At 35.8% G+C, this 21,016-nt stretch overlaps 1 protein-coding gene across 1 annotated transcript; it reads left to right on the forward strand.

The window, feature by feature from the left end:
- The first annotated feature begins 1,784 nt into the window (after positions 1 to 1,784).
- On the forward strand, positions 1,785 to 16,342 carry GJA3 (gap junction protein alpha 3). Its single transcript, XM_053456436.1, has 2 exons — positions 1,785 to 1,889; positions 15,007 to 16,342. The coding sequence occupies exon 2, from the start codon at positions 15,024 to 15,026 to the stop codon at positions 16,284 to 16,286; it is 1,263 nt and encodes a 420-aa protein (XP_053312411.1). The 5' UTR covers positions 1,785 to 1,889; positions 15,007 to 15,023; the 3' UTR covers positions 16,287 to 16,342.
- The last annotated feature ends 4,674 nt before the right edge of the window (positions 16,343 to 21,016 follow it).

Raw genomic sequence — 21,016 nt, forward strand, 5'->3', positions numbered from 1 at the left:
TTGAAGCTCTACCTTTTATATAATTATGTTGCAATAGTTGCTTAATTTAAAGGGGAAGTAAAGAGAAGGGTTAATATATTAGGGGTTTTATTGTTTCCGTATCTGGCAGGGTGTGCATGCTTGTAGTTTGGCTGTACTGATAAAATGATGATTTTTGTATTTGAGCTCCAGAACAAAACAAAAAAGCAACTCCCAATTTGTTTGACATGTGGGAAATGAACAATCACTTGGATTATACATACTGTATGTAAATATTTTAAAGCTGTAATTGCAGCAGTAGGTCACTAGATGGAGCGCTACATGTACAAAATGTCAATGTAATGCTGCAATTTTTGTATGTTTAGTTCAAATAAATAATTCTTTTAATACCTTTTTGTTTTTGGAATTATTTAAAGGATAACTTTAGTTTTCACTAAAATAAAATTCTGTCCTAAATCCAAAAATGTATACATTTAGAATAAAAACTGACATGCAAACATTTCTTTTTTTAAATTGACAAACTGTTGCCAATGATGCACTTTTTAAGACCCACCAAGTGCTACCAGAACTTTTTTTAGTTTTTGAAGCTAAGAATGTATCATTGCTTTTCTTAAATTCATAAACAAACATTTTCTGCCACTACTGGCCACGCTGCACCTGGTATAAAATGGCTGGATTATTAAATGGGGGTCCACAAAAGTTTCCTGAGGCACTTGGTACATTGGTCCCATCAAAGGGGGATTTCATCACGAGAGTAGACATAGGGTGCCCTATTAAAATTGATGGCATACGTGTGTTAGTTTGTTAGCAGCCATTTCAGAGCAGTTGTCTTACACATGTTCCTGGGGTGAGGGGGCACTTCCCATATATGTGCCCTGTTTTTCAATCGAAATATTATGGAACAAATTAAAGTAATTTTGTTCAAAAATGTACCAAATGTTACCAAAACCCTTGGGTATGTTCAGTAGAAAAAATAAGTTACTAAACCACTAGGAAGAGGTTAGGGCCAATTGTAAAGGGCCTCCTTCTACACCAATAAGTTCTGGGGCTCAGGGGCTGCATGGGACTGTATTAATCCAGGACTGAACGCCACTCTGCTTTCACTGATTTAGATAGCATTAGGTTTTTGCAAAATTATTGTGTATTTACACAATTTTATTTATAAATAATTTTTTCAATGGTTTATCTCTTGTAAGGATGTGTGACACAGAGTGAGTGAGAGACTTTCACACCCAGCAAACATTCAGAGCTCTAAGGGAGAAATGAGGGGTACAGGGGAATTGGGTCCCAAATGGAGCAATCTGCCCCTCTTTAGATCTGGATCCTTTAGAAGCAGTATGCCGCTGCCAAGTGCACCCCGGATGCCTGGTGCGAAGTCCAGCCTTGTGTTATAACCCTGTATCAGGGCAAGTTTTACCTTTTTACACAGAATAATCTAAAATAATGGCATGTATCACAGTTTAGTGCCACAAACCCATATACTTTAAGGACACATCTGCAGTAAAAGTTATTTTGGGAGGAGGCCACCCTGATCCTTTGGATGTGTAATCTGCCCCCCCCTCCCTTTTTACCGCAGGGATGGCTGGATGGAACAGGGGCAGGCTGCAGGTGTGCCTGTTGTTGGGACTGTGACAGTGATGAGGTTTAGATGGGGCATGCGTGGGCGTGGCCTTTGCCCACTAACTTGATGGGTTCAGCCATGCATGCACACAGAATGTGACAGCAGAGATGGACGAAGAGGAGACCCTGGACTGTATGGAATCCAAACCTGAACATTAAGACCCTTCTCTCCTCTACAGCCACGTTTTCCATTTAGATTGTTTTCACTCCCCCCAGCTTGGCTGTCACCAAATGCCCAGAGGAGGAGATCTATGAGTTGAGGTGGCTGGCTGCGGTCAGATCAGTTTTTGGTAAGCAATCAAAGCTCGAGTGCTGGGAGTTGGGAAGTGGGAGGGTGGCATCTACATAAAGTCTGTCTGATACCAGCCAGGCAGCGGACAGCGGAGATCCAGAATCCTTACCTGGTCGCACCTGTATGACTGGAGCTCTGGAGTGTGTCCTGCACACCAGCTGTGGAGCTCTGAACTTTTATGTATGGATTCCATGCAGAGCCTGTGAATTCCTGGCTTTATCCTCGCCCTGGAGCAGCCAGGAGTCTGAGAAGTCATTCTCGAACTCTTTAGTAGTTTTGAGAAGCCATTGCAGGGCTGAGAGTTTTTATCTGGGGGGGTTGTTGGCTGCAGGCATGTGATGTGAGCTGCACTGAATTAGGTACAACTCTGGGCTGTTCCACATCCACGCGTGAGTGGGATTAACCTGGTGTCCTGATTTTATGGCAAATAGAACGCTAGAGAACCCAAGTTAACAGCTCTAGAATCAGATACAGATGTTTACACGTCTACTGAATTGGCGAGACGTGTTTTATTTGGATAATACTAAACAAAGACAAAAACATAATAAAGAGAGTAGTGGAATTAACAACCAAACACTATTTCTGCCTTTTAGTGTTTTATTCCTGTTTTATAACCTAAAGATGTTAGGTTTGCTTTTCTAAGTTTCTGTAGACTTTTGTTAACTATGGGCTGTATGTCCTCCATGATTCCTCTATAGGGGGGTGAAATCTGTCACTCCATACAGTGAGATGGGGAGAAGCATTAAACAAATGAGTAATTGTATAGCAATGTCTGATTAGTTGTACTACACTGTAGGCATCCGTTGATCTGGCAATATTTCTCCTGCTTCAGCACTTCCAGACTTGCTGAGATAAGCATGTTCTAGGGGTGGCACACAGACATGTAAAGCAGGGGGATTTACTACATACATTTGATGTTGATGCAATACTCCATTCATATATTGCATGGGCTTCTGCTAGAGGGGCAATTTAACTAATTCCCTTACTTGATGCATTTTACAATCCTGGGAAATTGTTTTGTTGTGCCTTAGGAATATGTAGCCTCTAGCCTTCCAGCTTCTCCGCAGGTGGGGTGTGTCTACTGCTGGCTGAGCATGATGTGTGTTTTGGTCCACAGTTGCTTCATCTCCAGAACTTGCATATTACTTCTTTGTCAGTACGGTACAGTTGCCCCCTATACTCAAGCCAAGTGGGTCTTCTCAGATCAGGTTACCTATCCAAGCTATCTGTTGGTGACTTAGAATGATGGGAATTGGAACCCACAAGGCCTGTTGATTTCCCATGTGTTCTTTTGAGTATTTGGTCACCTTGGAATTGAGAGATTACAAAAGGACATATAGCACCAACTTCACATGCTGGGGTATCCGTAATATATACAACAATATATGTAATACTGTTAGATGACCCAATAATATATTCTATAATTGTCCTTCTGCAACATGCACACATCCTCATTAAATCTCGATTTGTACATAGAAGACAATTTAACTTCTACAAACAGAATATACCCAATTATCACCCTAAATATATGATATATATCTGAAGGCATTGCACATATACAATGGTATTGTCCAGAGGGTTCTAATTAAAATGATATATGATTTTTTTTACCCCACGTCCTAATATCTCCAATACACCATGTAACACCTGATCACAAAAAACATGAGAATTACAACAAAAACACAATAATATAATGAGACATTATGAGCAGATAACGGTGGGAAATGATTACTTTCTCATCTTCAAAACATGGTTCCCAAGCAGAACCAGAAATATAATAATAAAGTTTCCACTCCATTGCAGATGGCATCAAAGCATCTCAGACATGATGATTGAGCCTGGAATACATTGTTTCTGCTCAGATTCTCGGGAATGCTGTTATCATTGGGAGCATTGAGGTTTGATAGCAAAATAAATGATGGGGCTCAGTCCTGAAATGTTTGCACTGAGCAGGGATGCCTGGTACTCTGTGGGCATCTGACAATCCGCTTCATTCATGCTCCAATCACTCCCACAGCATGTGGACAGTGGGCTAAAAGTGTGCCATATAGACTGCCTCTTGGTGGACCTTTGGGCTGTGTCTTAGACAGAGGCGTTCTGTAGGTAAGTGACTGCATTTTATGACATCCTCAGTTCCCTATGATCACACCGAGAGTTAAAGTCTTCGGTGATGACACAGGTTGGACCAGCAACTACTAATATTAATCACGGCTACTAAAAACACACGAAAACACCCCTATATTTATAGTGAGTACCCCAAGAAGGACTCTTACAGGTAGATTCAGGAAAATGGCTACAGGGGGATACATTATGGATCTACTAGCTGATCCAGGGCAGGACTCTTTAAATAGGCCACCTAAAGACATGCTATTTAATATAGCAGCAAAGGTATTTGTAGGTCCATGTTTCCTTTTATTCTTCTAAATAGTAATTAGTCAGTTTGGGATATGGGAAAATGCGTGTAGATGTTGCTGTAGAGATTAAATAAAATTCCAGCCACAGAACCCATCCAACACCACAAACCCTATATATATATATATATATATATATATATATATATACTCGTTAACAGAAATATATATATATATATATATATATATTTCTGTTAACGAGTGCTTTTGGGATGATGAAAATCTCAGCCTGTGAAACACAAATAAATACATTTTCCGAAAACAATGACTTTAATATTGTTGCGTCTCCTTTAAGGCCATGATCTTTGCATAAGTTTGTATAAGGGGGCGATATGTTCAGTAAACTCTACAAACTCTCTCTGGACCCTATAATGATTTAGGAAAACATAGTAGACACGTATATAGTGATTTATGGGGCATATGTTATAATTTTTACAATATTAAACAAGTTATTGTTATTATTATTATTATTATTATTATTAAGAAGATGACTTTAAATGACTGTTACTGTAGGTTGAATAGCATGCATCATGTTAAACAATACGAAGTGAGGCGTGGCACCAAACTCAATAACTGATAATCTATAATCAATACATTATTTCACATAATAACCTTAAAATCTGCATTAAAACAAATACACACATGGGTTGACGTATGCCACAAAGACATTTTGTTTAATAGGCCAATTTAGCCACAATCATAGTCACTGTGACATATATACTGATGCGGTGATGTAAATATAGAAGTTGGTTTCAATTCCTTGGTGTGCTGCCCTTCTTGGCTTTATTTATATTGGCTGAATGATGCACCGAGATGAAGCCTTTGGGAAGGTTGTGTGAAGGGTTACTTAACTGATTTATACACACATACAGAACATATCCCTCTTAGTTACATTTAAAACTAAATATTGAACAGTTTATATAGTTTCTGTAATCTGCTATATATAACTAAATATTGAATAGTTTATATAGTTTCTGTAACCTGCTATATATAACTAAATATTGAATCGTTTATATAGTTTCTGTAATCTGCTATATATAACTAAATATTGAATCGTTTATATAGTTTCTGTAATCTGCTATATATAACTAAATATTGAATAGTTTATATAGTTTCTGTAACCTGCTATATATAACTAAATATTGAATCGTTTATATAGTTTCTGTAATCTGCTATATATAACTAAATATTGAATCGTTTATATAGTTCTATATATAAAACTAAATATTAGTTTGTATAGTTTTTGTAATTTGCTATACATAAAACTAAATATTGGATAGCTTGTATAGATTTTGTAATTTTCTATATATAAAACGAAATATTGGATCATTTATATAGTTTCTGTAATTTGTAAATATAAAACTAAATATTGGATAATATATATAGTTTCTGTAACTTGTTATATATATATATAACTAAATATTTGATCGTTTGTATAGTTTATGTAATGTATTATATATAAAACTAAATATTAGATCGTTTTATATTGCAAGTTACATAAACTATACAAACTATTCAATATTTAGTTTTATGTAGAGCAAGTTATAGAAACTATACAAACTATCCATTATTTAGTTTTATATATAGAAAGTTACAGAAACTATACAAACTGACCAATATTTAGTTTTATATACAGCAAATTACAATCGTTTATATAGTTTCTGTAACTTGTAAATATAAAACTAAATATTGGATAATATATATAGTTTCTGTAACTTGTTATATATATAACTAAATATTTGATCGTTTGTATAGTTTATGTAATGTATTATATATAAAAATAATATTAGATCATTTTATATTGCAAGTTACATAAACTATACAAACTATTCAATATTTAGTTTTATGTAGAGCAAGTTATAGAAACTATACAAACTATTCAATATTTAGTTTTATATATAGAAAGAAAAAAAACTATACAAACTGTATAATATTTAGTTTTATATACAGCAAATTACAATCGTTTATATAGTTTCTGTAACTTGTAAATATAAAACTAAATATTGGATAATATATATATAGCTTCTGTAACTTGTTATATATATAAAACTAAATATTTGATTGTATAGTTTATGTAACTTGTTATATTTAAAACTAAATATATGTATAGTTTATGTAACTTGCTATATATAAAACTAAATATTAGATAGTTTGTATAGTTTCTGTAACTAGCTACATAGAAAACGAAATAATGGATAGTTTGTATATTTTCTGTCACTTTCTATATATCAACTAAATATTAGATAGTTTGTATAGTTTCTGTAACTTTCTATATATAAAATTAAATATTAGATAGTTTGTATAGTTTCTGTAACTTTCTATCTATAAAATTAAATATTAGATAGTTGGTATAGTTTCTGTAACTAGCTATATATATCAACTAAATATTAGATAGTTTGTATAGTTTCTGTAACTTTCTATATATAAAATTAAATATTAGATAGTTTGTATAGTTTCTGTAACTTTCTATATATAAAACTAAATATTAGATAGTTTGTATAGTTTCTGTAACTTTCTATATATAAAACTAAATATTAGATAGTTTGTATAGTTTCTGTAACTTTCTATCTATAAAATTAAATATTAGATAGTTGGTATAGTTTCTATAACTTTCTATATATAAAACTAAATAATGGATAGTGTAAATAGCTTATGTTACTTGTGTCCTCATGTGTGCATGTGTTTGTGTTTGTTGTGTGTCTGCACAGTAGTTAATGCATGTTGCATTTTTGTATTTGTCTTTGTAACCCTAAGTGTATTTGTAACTTGTACTACTGTTTTATTTTATATGTATTTTGTAGGTTACACATTATGTCATGTATGTATCATGTAGTGTATCTTAAAGTGTATATATCATGAATGGACAGGGTGTATGCACACATCTAGGTAGACATTGGTCAGCATATCACTTTTGTTGTTGATCACTGCTTGTAAATGCACTTACCACCTCAGGACCACTGCAAACACTTTTTATTTTATGTAAACTAGACATGTGCGGGGTTCATATATCTTTATCACACAGCCTAAAGGGCTGGGGCTTCTGGCGAGGGGGGGGGAAGCTTGGTAGCTCTTGTGAGTGCCCCCTCCTTAATTAAATATTTCAGTGGTCCTTTCCACATGCAGGGGGGGGGCAAGAAGATCTGACCTTCCTTCTGGCAAAGGGGTTGGTTGCATATGTCTCCTAGGAGTTCGCCCTCAAAGAAAAAAAGAAGGAAAACGGGCAGCTTTTTAACTTTTTAAAACCTTTGGGGCTCCGAAAAAAAATAAATATATATATATATATATAAAATGATGTGCTATTTTATTATTTTAAAAAGTATGTATTTTGGATCTGCTATGTTGTATCTGAAAAACATTGATCATTCCAATTTTGTTTTTTGCTTTAATAGATTTCATCATCCTGTTGTACTTTAATCAATAAAAATAATATTTATATCTAGTGTCTAAGCTGAAGTAGCCTAGGTTCTAGGTACCAATCATGCCCTGCTGTATTTAGGTAGCCAAGGGTCACTTGGCGCCCCCTGCAGCTTGTTGTCATGAACAACCACTTTAATTATCTTCATGGCCTGCTGGCTTTAGTAATGACCAAAAGTTGATCTAAATGTAAATTTGCACCATATCAGTAATTTAACATTATGTATTATTACCCTTTCAAACACCTTTTAAATGATAACAAACTATAACATTTATTATTCAAAACTATTCAGACTTTGTGATGTGGCTCGTACAATGTCCAGGGAAATAAATCATTAAGTGTATATGGACACAGATATTAATTTACAGAGACAATCTCTGGTGTTAAAGCTTACACATCCCTTTACATGAGGTATGATATCCTTAAGTAGCCAAATTACATACATAAGATAAAGAGGTCTTGTAATAGTGAAAAGGAAGAGGTGATAAAGGAGATTAGGAGAACTTACTATTAGAGGGTAAAAGCCATGTGCAAAAATACACGGGAAGGTAAAATCATGAAGGCTTTGCATGTTTAAATTCAATTATCGTGGCACGCTTATGGAGGACTTCACAAAGTGGAGCGAGAGATGCAGATCATTTCAGCAGCATTGTGGATACATTACATTGGACAGAGTCAGAGGAATGTCAACCAGAAGGGAGTTGAAGTAATCAAAAAACAGGCAGTTGTGGATAGTGTTCCTTACTTCCATGTGGGAGCACTTGTAAGGTCCATGGTACCATTAGGCCCATCCAGTCTGCCCAACCTTTGAGTGCTTTCCATAGTACCTGGCCTTATCCTATATCTAGCTCAGCCTTATGCCTATCCCATGCTTGCTTACATGACTTCACTGTACTAACATCTACCACTTCTGCTGGAAGGCTATTTCATGCATCCATTACCCTTTCCATAAAGTAATATTTCCTGATGTTACCTTTAAACCTTTGGCCCTCTAGTTTATGGTTATGTCCTCTTGTTGTAGTATTTCTCCTTTTAAATAAACAGGCTTTTTTTATCTTGTTGATTCCATTTAAGTATTTAAGAGTTTCATCCCCCCCCCCCGTCACGTCTTTCTTCCAGGCTATATATGTTATGATGTTTTAACCTTTCCTGGTAAGGTTATCCTGTAATCCATGAACCATTTTAGTAGCCCTTCTCTGCACTTTCTCCAACATTTCTATATCCTTCTGGAGATACGGTCTCCAGTACTGTACACAATACTCCAAGTGAGGTCTCACCAGTGATCTGTACAACGGCATGAGCTCTTCCCTCTATCTACTGCTAATACCTCTCGCTATACAACCAAGCATTCTGCTATCATTACCTGCTGCTCTACTGCATTGTCTGCCTACCTTTAAATGCTCAGAAATAATTACCCCTAAATCCCTTTCCTCACACGTTGAAGTTAGGACAGTATCAAATACTCTATACTCTGCCCTTGGGTTTTTATGCCCTAGATGCATTACTTTGCATTTATCTACGTTAAATGCCAGTTGCCACAGCTCTGACCATTTTTCCAGTTTACCTAAATCATTTGCCATTTGGCTTATCCCTCCAGGAACATCAACCCTGTTGCAAATTTTTGTCATCAGCAAAAAGACATACCTTTCCATCAAGACCATCTGCAATATCACTAATGAAAATATTAAAGAGAATGGGTCCAAGTACAGATCCCTGAGGTATCCCACTGGTAACAAGGCCTTGTTCTGAATATACGCCATTGACTACAACCCTCTGTTTTCTGTCACTCAGCCACTCCTTAATCCATTCAACAACATTGGGATCTAAACTCAGAGATTACAGTTTATTTATAAGTCTTCTATGTGGGACAGTGTCAAAGGCCTTACTCAAATCCAGATACGCAATGTCTACTGCACCACCGCGATCAATTACTTTAGTCACCCAATCAAAAAAATCAATAAGATTTGTTTGGCAAGATCTTCCTGAGGAAAACCCATGTTGTTTTTGATCTTGAAACCCATGCGACTTCAGCTGTTCAACAATCCTTTCCTTTAACATTGTTTCCATTAATTTCCCCACTACAGATGTAAGACTAACTGGCCTGTAGTTGCCCGACTCCTCCCTACTGCCTTTTTTGTGTATAGGCACAACATTCGCTACTTTCCAATCCCCAGGGACAACTCCCGTTACCAATGATTCGTTAAATATATAAGTTAACGGTTTTGCTAGTGCAGCCCCAAACTCTTTTAATAACTTGGGGTGTATCCCATCAGGCCCCATCGACTTATTTGTCTTTACCTTAGACAACTGAAGTAGAGCCTCCGCCTCGATTAACTCACATTTATCAAATGACTCTCTTTTCCTAACTGAGGTCCCATTCCCTCAAAAGTCAGCTTTTCTAAAATCTAAAGCTTTTGTTTTTGTGTGGTGTGACTCAGTCACTGTTCGTATATTAACCCACACAGACTGATCATCACTAGATCCCAAACTTTCACCTACAGAAATATCTGTTAACAAATCTCCATTTGTGAAAACTAAGTCCAATATGGCCTCCTTACGAGTTGGTTCCTCAACCACCTGTTTTTTAAAGATAATCAGAATATCTGCGCTCTGGGTACAACCAGCTACTTGGGTTTTCCAGTTCACATCAGGGAGATTAAAGTCACCCATGATTATAACATCCCCCTTCACTGTCATTTTAGCTATTTCCTCCACTAGTAGATTATCGAGTTCTTCTACTTGTCCTGGGGGTCTATAAATCACACCTATGCGAGTTACTTTACTTTTGCCAAATTGTACTGTAACCCAAACCGACTCTATGTTCTCTTCACCAACTTGTATTAAGTTAGATTTGATGTTATTTTTCACATATAGGGCCACCCCTCCCACTTTCTTGCCCTTTCTGTCTTTTCTATATAAAGAGTACCCCGGTATTGATATGTCCCAGTCATTTTTCTCATTATACCATGTATAAGGTCAGGGATTAGATTTGCTTTAATTGACAACCTGCCCATGTTTCACCGCTAGTGACTTCTTGGTGGATTCCTATTTCTAAATATATATAGTATAAATTAAAACTTTATTTTTGCCTACAACCAGAGAGTGCCTGTTCTTTTGTACTAACCTCTTTAACTATATATACATTCAGTACTGTGCAAATGTTTTAGGCAGGTGTGACAAATGCTGTAAGGTAAGAATGCTTTAAAAAATCGACATATTAATAGTTTGTTTACACCATTTAACAAAATGCAAAGTGAGTGAACAGAAGGAAACTCTAAATCAAATCAATATTTGATGTGACCACCCTATGCCTTGACATCAGCATCAATTCTTCTAGGTACACTTGCACAAGGCCAGGGGTTTTGTGGGCATATAGTTATGTGTATGATTATACAATTATACCAAACAGGTGCTAATAAGCATCAGTTTAATATGTAGGTTGAAACAAAATTATTATGTGGTGTATAAACATCTGTGTAGGAGGAATAAAACTGGACAAGAAACAGCCCACTAACATGGGGAGGTTGCCGAGGACAGTTGATGTCAAAAGTCATGCACCATTGGAAAATTGAGCACAGCAACAAGACACGTGTTAGTTATACTGCATCAGCAAGGTCTCTCACAGGTAGAAATTTCAAGGCAGACAGGGGTTTTTAGATTTTCTGTTCTAGCTTTTCTGAAGAAGCACAAAGAAAAAGGAAATGTTGATGCAGCGGTCGGCCAAGAAAAATCGGAAGATGTCCAGCAATGCCATCAGCTCAGCATTGGCAGAAAACAGTGGGACCCTGGTACACCCATCTACTGTCTGAAGACTTGCGGCCAAAAATCCATTCCTCCGACATGGAAACATGGCCAAGCGACTCAACTATTCGCGTAAACACAGGAATTAGGGTGCAGAAAATGGCAGCAGCTTTCTGGACTGGTGAGTCCAAATTTCAAATATTCGCCTTAGCAGAAAGCAGTTTGTTTGCTGAAGTGCTGGAGAAGCATGGTTGAGGTTCATCGCACGTTTGGGGCTGCATTTCTGAAAAACAGAGTTTGGGATTTGGTCAGAATTAATGGTCTCCTCAATGCTGAGAAGTACAGGCAGATAATTGTCCATCATACAATTAGTACCATCACAGAGGCATCTGATTGGCCCCAAATGTATTCTGCAGCATGAAAACGACCCCAAACATAACACCAAAGTCATTAAGAACTATCTTCAGCATAAAGAAGAACAAGGAGTCTGGGAAATGATGGCATGGCCCCCACAGGGCCCTGATCTCAACCTCAAAACGTTTTTGAATAAATACGTAAGTGCAAGATGCGCCAAGTCTTGGTCCTGTTTGGTCTCGCTCTGTGTTTGGACAAATAAAGCTTGCTTTGATTTTACTTGGATGCACGTTGCCCTGTCATTTCAGAAGCTGGCATTTTTTCATAGAGGAGCCTTACAAAATGGCGTGCCAGTGTAACTAAAAGAAATGATGCTGTTTTGAAGACAAAGCTGGTCATACCAAATATAGATTTTTCTTCTATTCACTCACTTTGCATTTTGTTAAATTATAAAAAGAAACTATTAACGCATCTATTTTTTAAAACATTCTTACTACACAGAAATTTCTTAACACCTGCCTAAAACTTTTGCACAGCACTGTATGTAGATAGATAGATAGATAGATACCACTATTATTCCATTACATTTTATTAACAGGTCACAATAATCCCTACTATGAAAGGGGATAATACAAATTAACCAATAAGATATTATTTGACAATATACAAAATTAACACAAGGCTGGAGAGGGCTTGGTGAAAAAGGGAGATATAATTTGGTGGATATGCAGAACATTCTTTTGAAAGTATTTTTTTTAGAAAGGCAAGACATACAGGGCATTAAATCAAATAAAATATTTTAGAGCTTCTTGATCGAAGGAGAAATCCGATTGCCTTTTGGAGTCAAGAAGGAATTTACCCCCTGATGGCAGAATTCGAAGTAACTTAATCAGGGTTTTTATGCCTTCTTTTGGATCAATAGTAGGAAGGTTAGGTAGAAGGGATGAACTTGATATACTTAGGTCTTTTTTCAACCTTATTTACTATGTAACTATGTAATAATGGAGACTAAAATAGTTTGGGGAGTCAGTGAATGAAAACCAAACGAATAGAGAGTAAAGGGCCCTGCAAAGCTTTAGTTTTTGAATTAAAAAAAAGTTTCAATTTGGAGATTGGTATTCCACCCAATTATATCCGGTTTATTAAGATAAAGGTTGACATGGGTTATATCTTCATATGGACATTTTTCAGTATTGGGTGCCATGAGTGAAAGGATGGCACGGTTGGTGTAATAAACTTATTCAATTAATTTACTTTGATCTGATTTTTCCCCCTGATTTGATTTGGTCCAAAATTTGAGATTTACAGGGACTTAGGAGAAAAAAAAGACTACAAGAGAAAATGAACAGGAAGGAACCTTCAATGGACCTAAGGATTTTAAATGGTGGAAACATATTTGAAAATGGTAACCAGACAAAATGGAGTCCAATCCATCTGTCAATATATATGACAATGTTATATTTCTTTATTGTGATTTCTCTGTGCTCTTAATCTAACGAAACCGTCCACTGCATGAATACGTACCTAGAGGACCATTCATTTATAACATGTGGTGTTTAGGAAAAGTAACACTTCTGTTTTAAGCCATAATTGGCCACACAAGGTTTAAACTTATTAACGAGAAATATTTTCTATCGCTTTTGAGTTGCAAGGCACATTTAAAAAGTGGACAAGGACTGATTGTGTTTTAAGAATACTGCTGCAATTACTGAACGTTTGTAATAACCACTGGGGTACACAAACTTCTACAATCTTTCTTCTGAAAAACCTTTGACATTATGTTTCTTATGGTCATTAAGTAATTAATCTAGTATTAAAAATGAGCCAAATAAGTGTTTGTCTGTTCAACCCTGTTTCCATGAGTGTTACACAGTAATCCTACTGAGCAAGAACAGTTTGATATTGACCAATGCCCTAGTAAAGACAAAGGCAATACTACTGCACCAGCTATTAAGAATAGTATTATTATTATTATAAATAGTATTATTATTTGTTTTATATCATATTCTACAGCACTGTACATTGAAAGGGGACACAGTGACAAACTGCTCCGTATTGCAAAAATACAGAACATTACCGTCAATTCAACAAACTGTTTCTTGTAGTACAACAAATTAGCATTTATGTGTTCATAAGGAGCTACTAGAATATGCACTTCCTAACAATTGCTTTAATCATTTATTCACAACATCAAGGCAGACAACAGGGCTTTATAATTAAGCCTCTTCCACAAATCTCTTGTTATACTGTGGCTCACAAAACATACCTGTTATTTTGTCACCCAAGAGTCTGTCAATTGTCTTTGTGATGCGGAGAGATGTAAACGTTATTGATTGATTGTGGTATAATTCACTCTTGATTGATTAGCAATAGGTTCTGTTTTCATACAAAACTCAGCAAGATTGCTGTAGTTTAAAAACAAAAATGCTGTCAACTATGTATATGTGTTCTCAATATCAGGTGAGTATACCACAGCCAGCGGGAACACCATACATTGGGAAGAAGTTTTGTGAGACATGTCTACACTGATGCATTGCATAATTTGTGCTATAGTCCTTCTGACCTTCCCTAGGAGGGTGCAGGCTTGGTCATTAGATTTCTAGTGCCATAGACAAACCATTTAACACTCCCTCCTGCACGCACCTGCTTACTAACACAGGCTATCATATGCACACCAATTCAGAAGTCTGTGTAGTTACTTCTTATGTCCTGTACCTGCGCATGTACATGCTTAATCAAGATAAATACAGAAAGGAAGTTTGATTATTGTTTGTACCAGCATGGGTGCATGGGTATGATTACCATTGGGTTTGACAAGAAAGTAACCATAACCATGCCTGGTGTACCTTATGGAAACTTCAGCCTTGGATGTCAACAAGCTGGCCATAGGGAGGTAAAAGCTAGAGTTGAACCCAATCCTGAAGGGAGCTGGAGGAGGAATGACAATATCATGCATATGGTGGACATGTTTATGATTATCATTAGTATTATTATATGAGATGTTATTGTGGCGTAAAAGCACAAGATAAGGACATACAGTTTGAATATAAATCCACTTGAATGCATGGTGTAGGAAGTGTGGATTTGGAATTAACAGCATATATCTACATAATGTAAAGAACATTTTTTTACTGTTGTCACATTGTGTAATTGGTGATACTTTGTCTTATTACTGTCTACCTGTTTATTTGTAGGTTAGATATCAGAAACAATGGGTGACTGGAGTTTCCTGGGACGACTATTAGAAAATGCACAAGAGCACTCCACGGTTATTGGCAAGGTTTGGCTGACTGTACTCTTCATTTTCCGGATTTTGGTACTAGGAGCAGCGGCTGAAGAGGTCTGGGGGGATGAGCAGTCTGACTTTACTTGTAACACCCAGCAACCAGGTTGTGAGAATGTTTGCTATGACAAGGCATTTCCCATTTCCCACATTAGGTTCTGGGTGCTTCAGATTATATTTGTGTCCACCCCCACCCTCATCTACCTGGGCCATGTTCTGCATATTGTGCGAATGGAAGAAAAGAAAAAAGAGAAAGAGGAGGAGCTGAAGAAGTGCATCAAAGGTAATGATGAGAAGGAACTTCTCCTAAGAAAAGGAGTTGAGAAGAAGGAAAAGCCTCCTATCAGAGATGAAAGAGGCAAAATCAGGATAGGTGGTGCCCTCCTTCGCACATACGTCTTCAACATCATTTTCAAGACTCTGTTTGAGATCGGTTTTATTGTAGGACAGTATTTCCTCTACGGTTTTGAGCTAAAGCCCCTTTACAGATGCAACCGATGGCCTTGCCCCAATACTGTGGACTGTTTCATTTCAAGGCCGACCGAAAAGACCATTTTTATCATATTTATGCTTGTAGTGGCTTGCGTGTCTCTTTTGCTGAATATGTTAGAGATATATCACTTGGGATGGAAGAAGCTCAAGCAGGGCATGACTAACAGATACATCCCTGACCCAGCTTGCAATAAGGCAGAGCCTCCTAGTCCGCTCCCGCGAACTGCACCACCTAGCATGTCTTTCCCGCCATATTACACGGATGCAGCTGCTTCCCCTCCGGTCGTGCAACATGCATACGCCAGGTCTCCCCTCTCTGATTTCAAGATGGCATCACTGGCAGAAGAACCTCTAGACCCATCCTACTTTGGAGGTCATCATGAACACCACTCATTAGCAACTGAGCAGAACTGGGCCAACCTGGCTGTGGAGCGGGAAAGGAAACTGGGGTCAAGTGGTGCAAGCGCATGTAGTGGCAGCACTTCAGCCCCAAGTAGTGTGAGAAATGAAGGGGGAGGGGAGGAGGTGGCAACTGGCTTGGCAGGGAGTGGGAGCAGCATAAGGGCGGAAGTCGAGGAGAGACCAGCGACCACAACAGTGGAGATGCATCAACCGCCTGTCCTGATAGATACAAGAAGGCTCAGTAGGGCTAGCAAGTCCAGCAGTAGCAGAGCCAGGTCAGATGACTTAGCTGTCTAGCTGTTTTGCAGGGCACAAATATATATAAATCTGTGTGTCAGCGCAGAATATACCGGTTATTCAAGGAAATTAAATCCAACAAGATACAATACTCCTTGGATCCATTGAATGTCAGTGAGGCCTTTTACAAACTTCTCTGGCGCTGAATGGGTTTTAATGAGTCACTAGTATGTGTCCTTTAAATCTACACACATAAGAGAGGCAGACTAGATGAAATAAAGGTTCTTCTTTTAACCCCATAAGTCTAAAGCTTGCTGTTACTGCACACTGTGAGTTGTAGTGAGCACTTGTCATTGTTTTTGAACAAAAATCATTTAGAATTTCCTAGTAGATAGGTAATGTTTTGCACTTCGGAACTTATTTAGGGGAATTCAATCAGTGCGGGAAAATAATACATACAGGGATTTAGTACATTTAATATTTTATCTGTGACCCTGATAACAGCACTTTGATTACACCGAGAGAAATTAATACTCACATGGTAGCCCGAGAGAACATTGAGAATTAGGAGAGAACTGGAAATAATCCAGATAAACAGTATATTTGCAATTCCGGAAAGGTTCAGGTGGCACAAGGATTAGGATTTTGTATCAAATTCATCTGCAGCAGATGTTTGGGATATTTAAGAACGTTAGTTCTACAATTACCCCTTTAAACTGCGTGACATGTTTTTGATACAAAAGCAACCATCCGGGAGACATATAAGCGCGATGTCATTGTAAGCTGAACGACTTGTACCTCTGCAAACTCATAATATAATGTATTTTCTTTCCACATGCCCATTGTCTTTGTACTGTTACTTATTTGTGTATGATCAGCATCATGGCACACTCAGATATGTAATAAATCCAGTACGGAAAACTGTTGACAAATCTTATACTGTATTTATAACCAAGTCTATAAACAATTTTGAACATTCATACCAAACAAATAGATTTACAGGTAATAAGTGCAGTCGCCTTACAGAGTACATCATGTGATGTCATGGAGCCTTTGATATCAATAGTCATGTACAAGTTATGAAGCATGAGAACGTTGGTTACAGTTTACTCAGGGCAGCCTTACATCCCAGGTACCACTGGGCATTAGATCCTCAAACCCCCCCAAACATTCAATGAAAGGCTTTGTATGTAGCTCATAGTCTGGAATTCGACAGAGCTTAATCGAAAAAAGTGGAAAGGATATGGAAAAAATAATAATCTTGTACAATGGTCTGATGCCAAATGTGGAGAACAATACAGTATTTAATATACCAGGGATTTAAAACATTTTGAGAACGTATACCAATAGATTATTTTACATCATAGTAGATGCACTTTGCGGTGACATTTAGCAGCACGTAAATACCAAACAAAGTCCCAATGTTATTTTCAGATGTTTACCACTTTAAGTCTTTCCTTATTAAAGGGGTTTTTCCACCTTGACCAAACATAAATTACATGCTGTGGCATTTTAAACAAATATACCTTAAAATATTATTTTGGTTTATTCATATACATAAAGTATATGAATAAAGTTCACTCACTTTTCTTTGAATATGAAAAAGAAACTTTTAACAAGTCTATTCTATATACATATATTTATACATATATATATATATATATATATATATATATATATATATATGACAACAACCTGTTAGTGCCTACTTTTGTGTTTCACGGCAATCAAGTGGTCCTGGCAAAATTATGAATAAGGTAAAACTTTCCCTTTTTTCTATACTTTTTATTATACTTTCAATTGTTAAATTAAATTAAATTATTAAATAAAGTGGAAAAACTCCTTTATATATAGATTTGTTTGATATAATGTATTATAATAAGTTAAAATATTTAAATAGCTACCAAATTTTAGAGGAGTACCTCCAATTGAATAGATCGGAGCTTCAATAGTTTATGGCAATTCTTAATTGGTTAATCTCTCCATTACCAGATAACTATCTTTTTTACTGTCATAGAGTAAGGATTTATTCTTCACCATCAACATTTTAGAACATGGCTGTGTAGGTACTCCTTGTTCTTAAATCAATTAAGTAATCAGCATGAAAATTTAATGAAGTCATTTAAAATAAATAATATTTCAATAAGTAATATTTGTGATGTTAAGAAAAGCTGTATAGTTTTCACCGCACTATAACGATTAATGTAAATTAAACAAAAACTTGGAGCAGATTAATGGTGATGTAATTTTCATTATTGTTACCTATGATTAAAAATGTTTTAAACTGAGATAATGAATAACTGTCTTAATTAAAACATTTTGAATATGAAAGATCCCAGTGAAAGTAACCATATCAATACAAAAACAGGAATACAGTTTTCCTTATTGATTTACATAACAGTTTAACATGGCCTACATATCTACCATCTAACAAATAAAGTATTAAAATATATACACAATACGTAATGATTTTGGCTATATTTGGCTGATTCGGCTATTTTTCTCCAATTATATAGGAAATAACATAATATGTTTCTTGTGATAACCAGAGTAATTTTTCTTGTCTAACTGAGAGCTAATAAATAGCAGAAAAACTACAACTCACAGCATGCATTTTAATATTTCTTCATTTTATTGTAACAGCAGCATTTTATTTTATGAGGTATTTTTATTTTATGTTAATTGCATAAAAATTATGGCCCAATTTAGGAGAAAAGTTTGCATAATATTCAGATACCCTGCGCTATTCTAAAAAGGAACCCCTGCCATTCTACATAGACCTTAAGAGATGTCCTAATACAGAAATCTATTTGGCAGATTATTGATATAGGTAAATTACAACCAATGGCACAAACAATATTTTAATGGAGAATATTTTTAATATAATGGCCACCAATTACATATACATCAAGAGTATATCATTACTATCACTTTTACAAGCTAGATTGTTGCCATTGGATTGGAATTATTGTTGTTTTCAGGTTATTCGTCTGTAACAGGAAGTGGAAGTAGAGGTTTTAGGATCTCAAAATGGTAAGAAATTGGTTCTTCTGATTCTGTGAACAGGTGGGCTGTTTGAGGATTGCTAGCTTAATAGATAACTGGATCAGATGTTGAAATGTTTTGAAACTTCAAAGTTCAGAAACAATTGCACTTTGAGAATTACCAATCATGCAGTATTTTTTTTTTTTTTTTTTTTTTTTGTTCCCAACAATTTAAAGCTGGAGATATTTTTAAGAAATGTATTTTTGATTTGAGTTTTTGTTTACACATTCACCAATCATTTTTAATAAAATGCAGAAAAAGAAAATAAATAATTTGCTTTCAGCGACATGAAACGGATATACATATGAACCCAATTATCACACACAGTTATAAAACATCACAAAAACTTTTTTAAACTAGGGTTTGTATTGTATTTTTGAGTCGATTTTTTTTTCAAGAATTTCAAGAATGAATTCAGTAGAGTTTATAGAATGGAGTACAGTAAAATTGTTGTTGAGTACAGAACAACCGCACTTGAAGATTATATCATTCAATAATCGAGAATATAAGACAACCATCTATTTTTTTGAGGGGCCAACATAACTTCGCCCCATAAAAGATATAATCACTATGACACAGTATTATTACATGGCAACATTATTTGGTTTTTTTATTTGTACGTTTGATTTCTAGAAGTTTACATGAATTTACGATACTTAGATTTCTTAATTGCACATTTGGACAATGTTTTTATAGTTTACATTGGTAAATTTGCAAATTTAACAATATCCCCCTGAAATGTATCCTTAAAAAAACGAAAAAAGTACATGAACTCTTCAGATTTAAGACAGTACATTTAAATAAAATCTCTTAATTCATGGAACATTTTTTGTCATCTTGCCTTAGTAGCTAAATGACTCTACTTAAGAGGCAGTTGGCTTTGTTTTGCTATAATTTTTATTTCTATATAATAGTGAAATGTTGAATCAGATTTAAAAAAAAGGGTGGGAGGTCAACGGATACCTAAAATGAATGACACATATTAGCTGGTTCAGTAGCTTAAATGTTGGGGAATTAATCATCTGAGCATCTGTTTGAAATGTTTTTTTCTGTCCATTTGGCCTTTTGTGTCCTGGACCTCTGTGTTAGGCACTAATTTATGAAACATGTATATTATTGAATCATAGTTTCAAGACACCGGACACTGAAAGGGAGATCTTCATATTTCTGAAACTTAAAAAAAAGAATGAGCCAGCAAATCCATGCTTTCTTTTTATAATTTATATATTCACTCTGGTCTTCCAGGAAAGAGCCACTGCCTAAGAGTGAGGAGTATAACAATATCTATGGTGCCCTTCAAGAGGAGTTGAAACTCCTGCCAAAAATCTACTTTGAATAGCATAGTGATTACGAGGATTGTAATTGTGTTTAAACCAAATTGCCTCCTAGAAACATTAAAAACATTATCAAGTTTTAATATCCTTGAAAAGAGATATATAAAGAAATTTGAAGAGATCTATAATCTTAGCGTAATGGTCCCCAACTCATCAAAGGGCTGCAAATAGGCCATAAATTCTGTGAATCTGCCTGAAAAAAAAAACTAGTTTAATATTTTCTTTTAAGTTGAGTTCCCTGTGCCCAAGCTGGGATATCCAGCCCTTTCTTAAAGGTGTCATTCCTGTAGCCTAATAATAATAATTATTCACTGTTTATCATGGTATAGAAGCGGGATGAGCTTATTCTTCAAAAAGGGCTTACCTGTCATTTTAAATGGATTTACTGCTATTGGAAATGTAATTGTTATC

This window comes from Spea bombifrons, chromosome 2 (assembly GCF_027358695.1).
Source record: "Spea bombifrons isolate aSpeBom1 chromosome 2, aSpeBom1.2.pri, whole genome shotgun sequence".
Lineage (NCBI taxonomy): Eukaryota > Metazoa > Chordata > Amphibia > Anura > Pelobatidae > Spea > Spea bombifrons.

Coding starts and splice junctions, on each gene's coding strand:
- GJA3 (XM_053456436.1), top strand. CDS start 15,024: ATGGGTGACTGGAGTTTCCTGGGACGACTATTAGAAAATGCACAAGAG.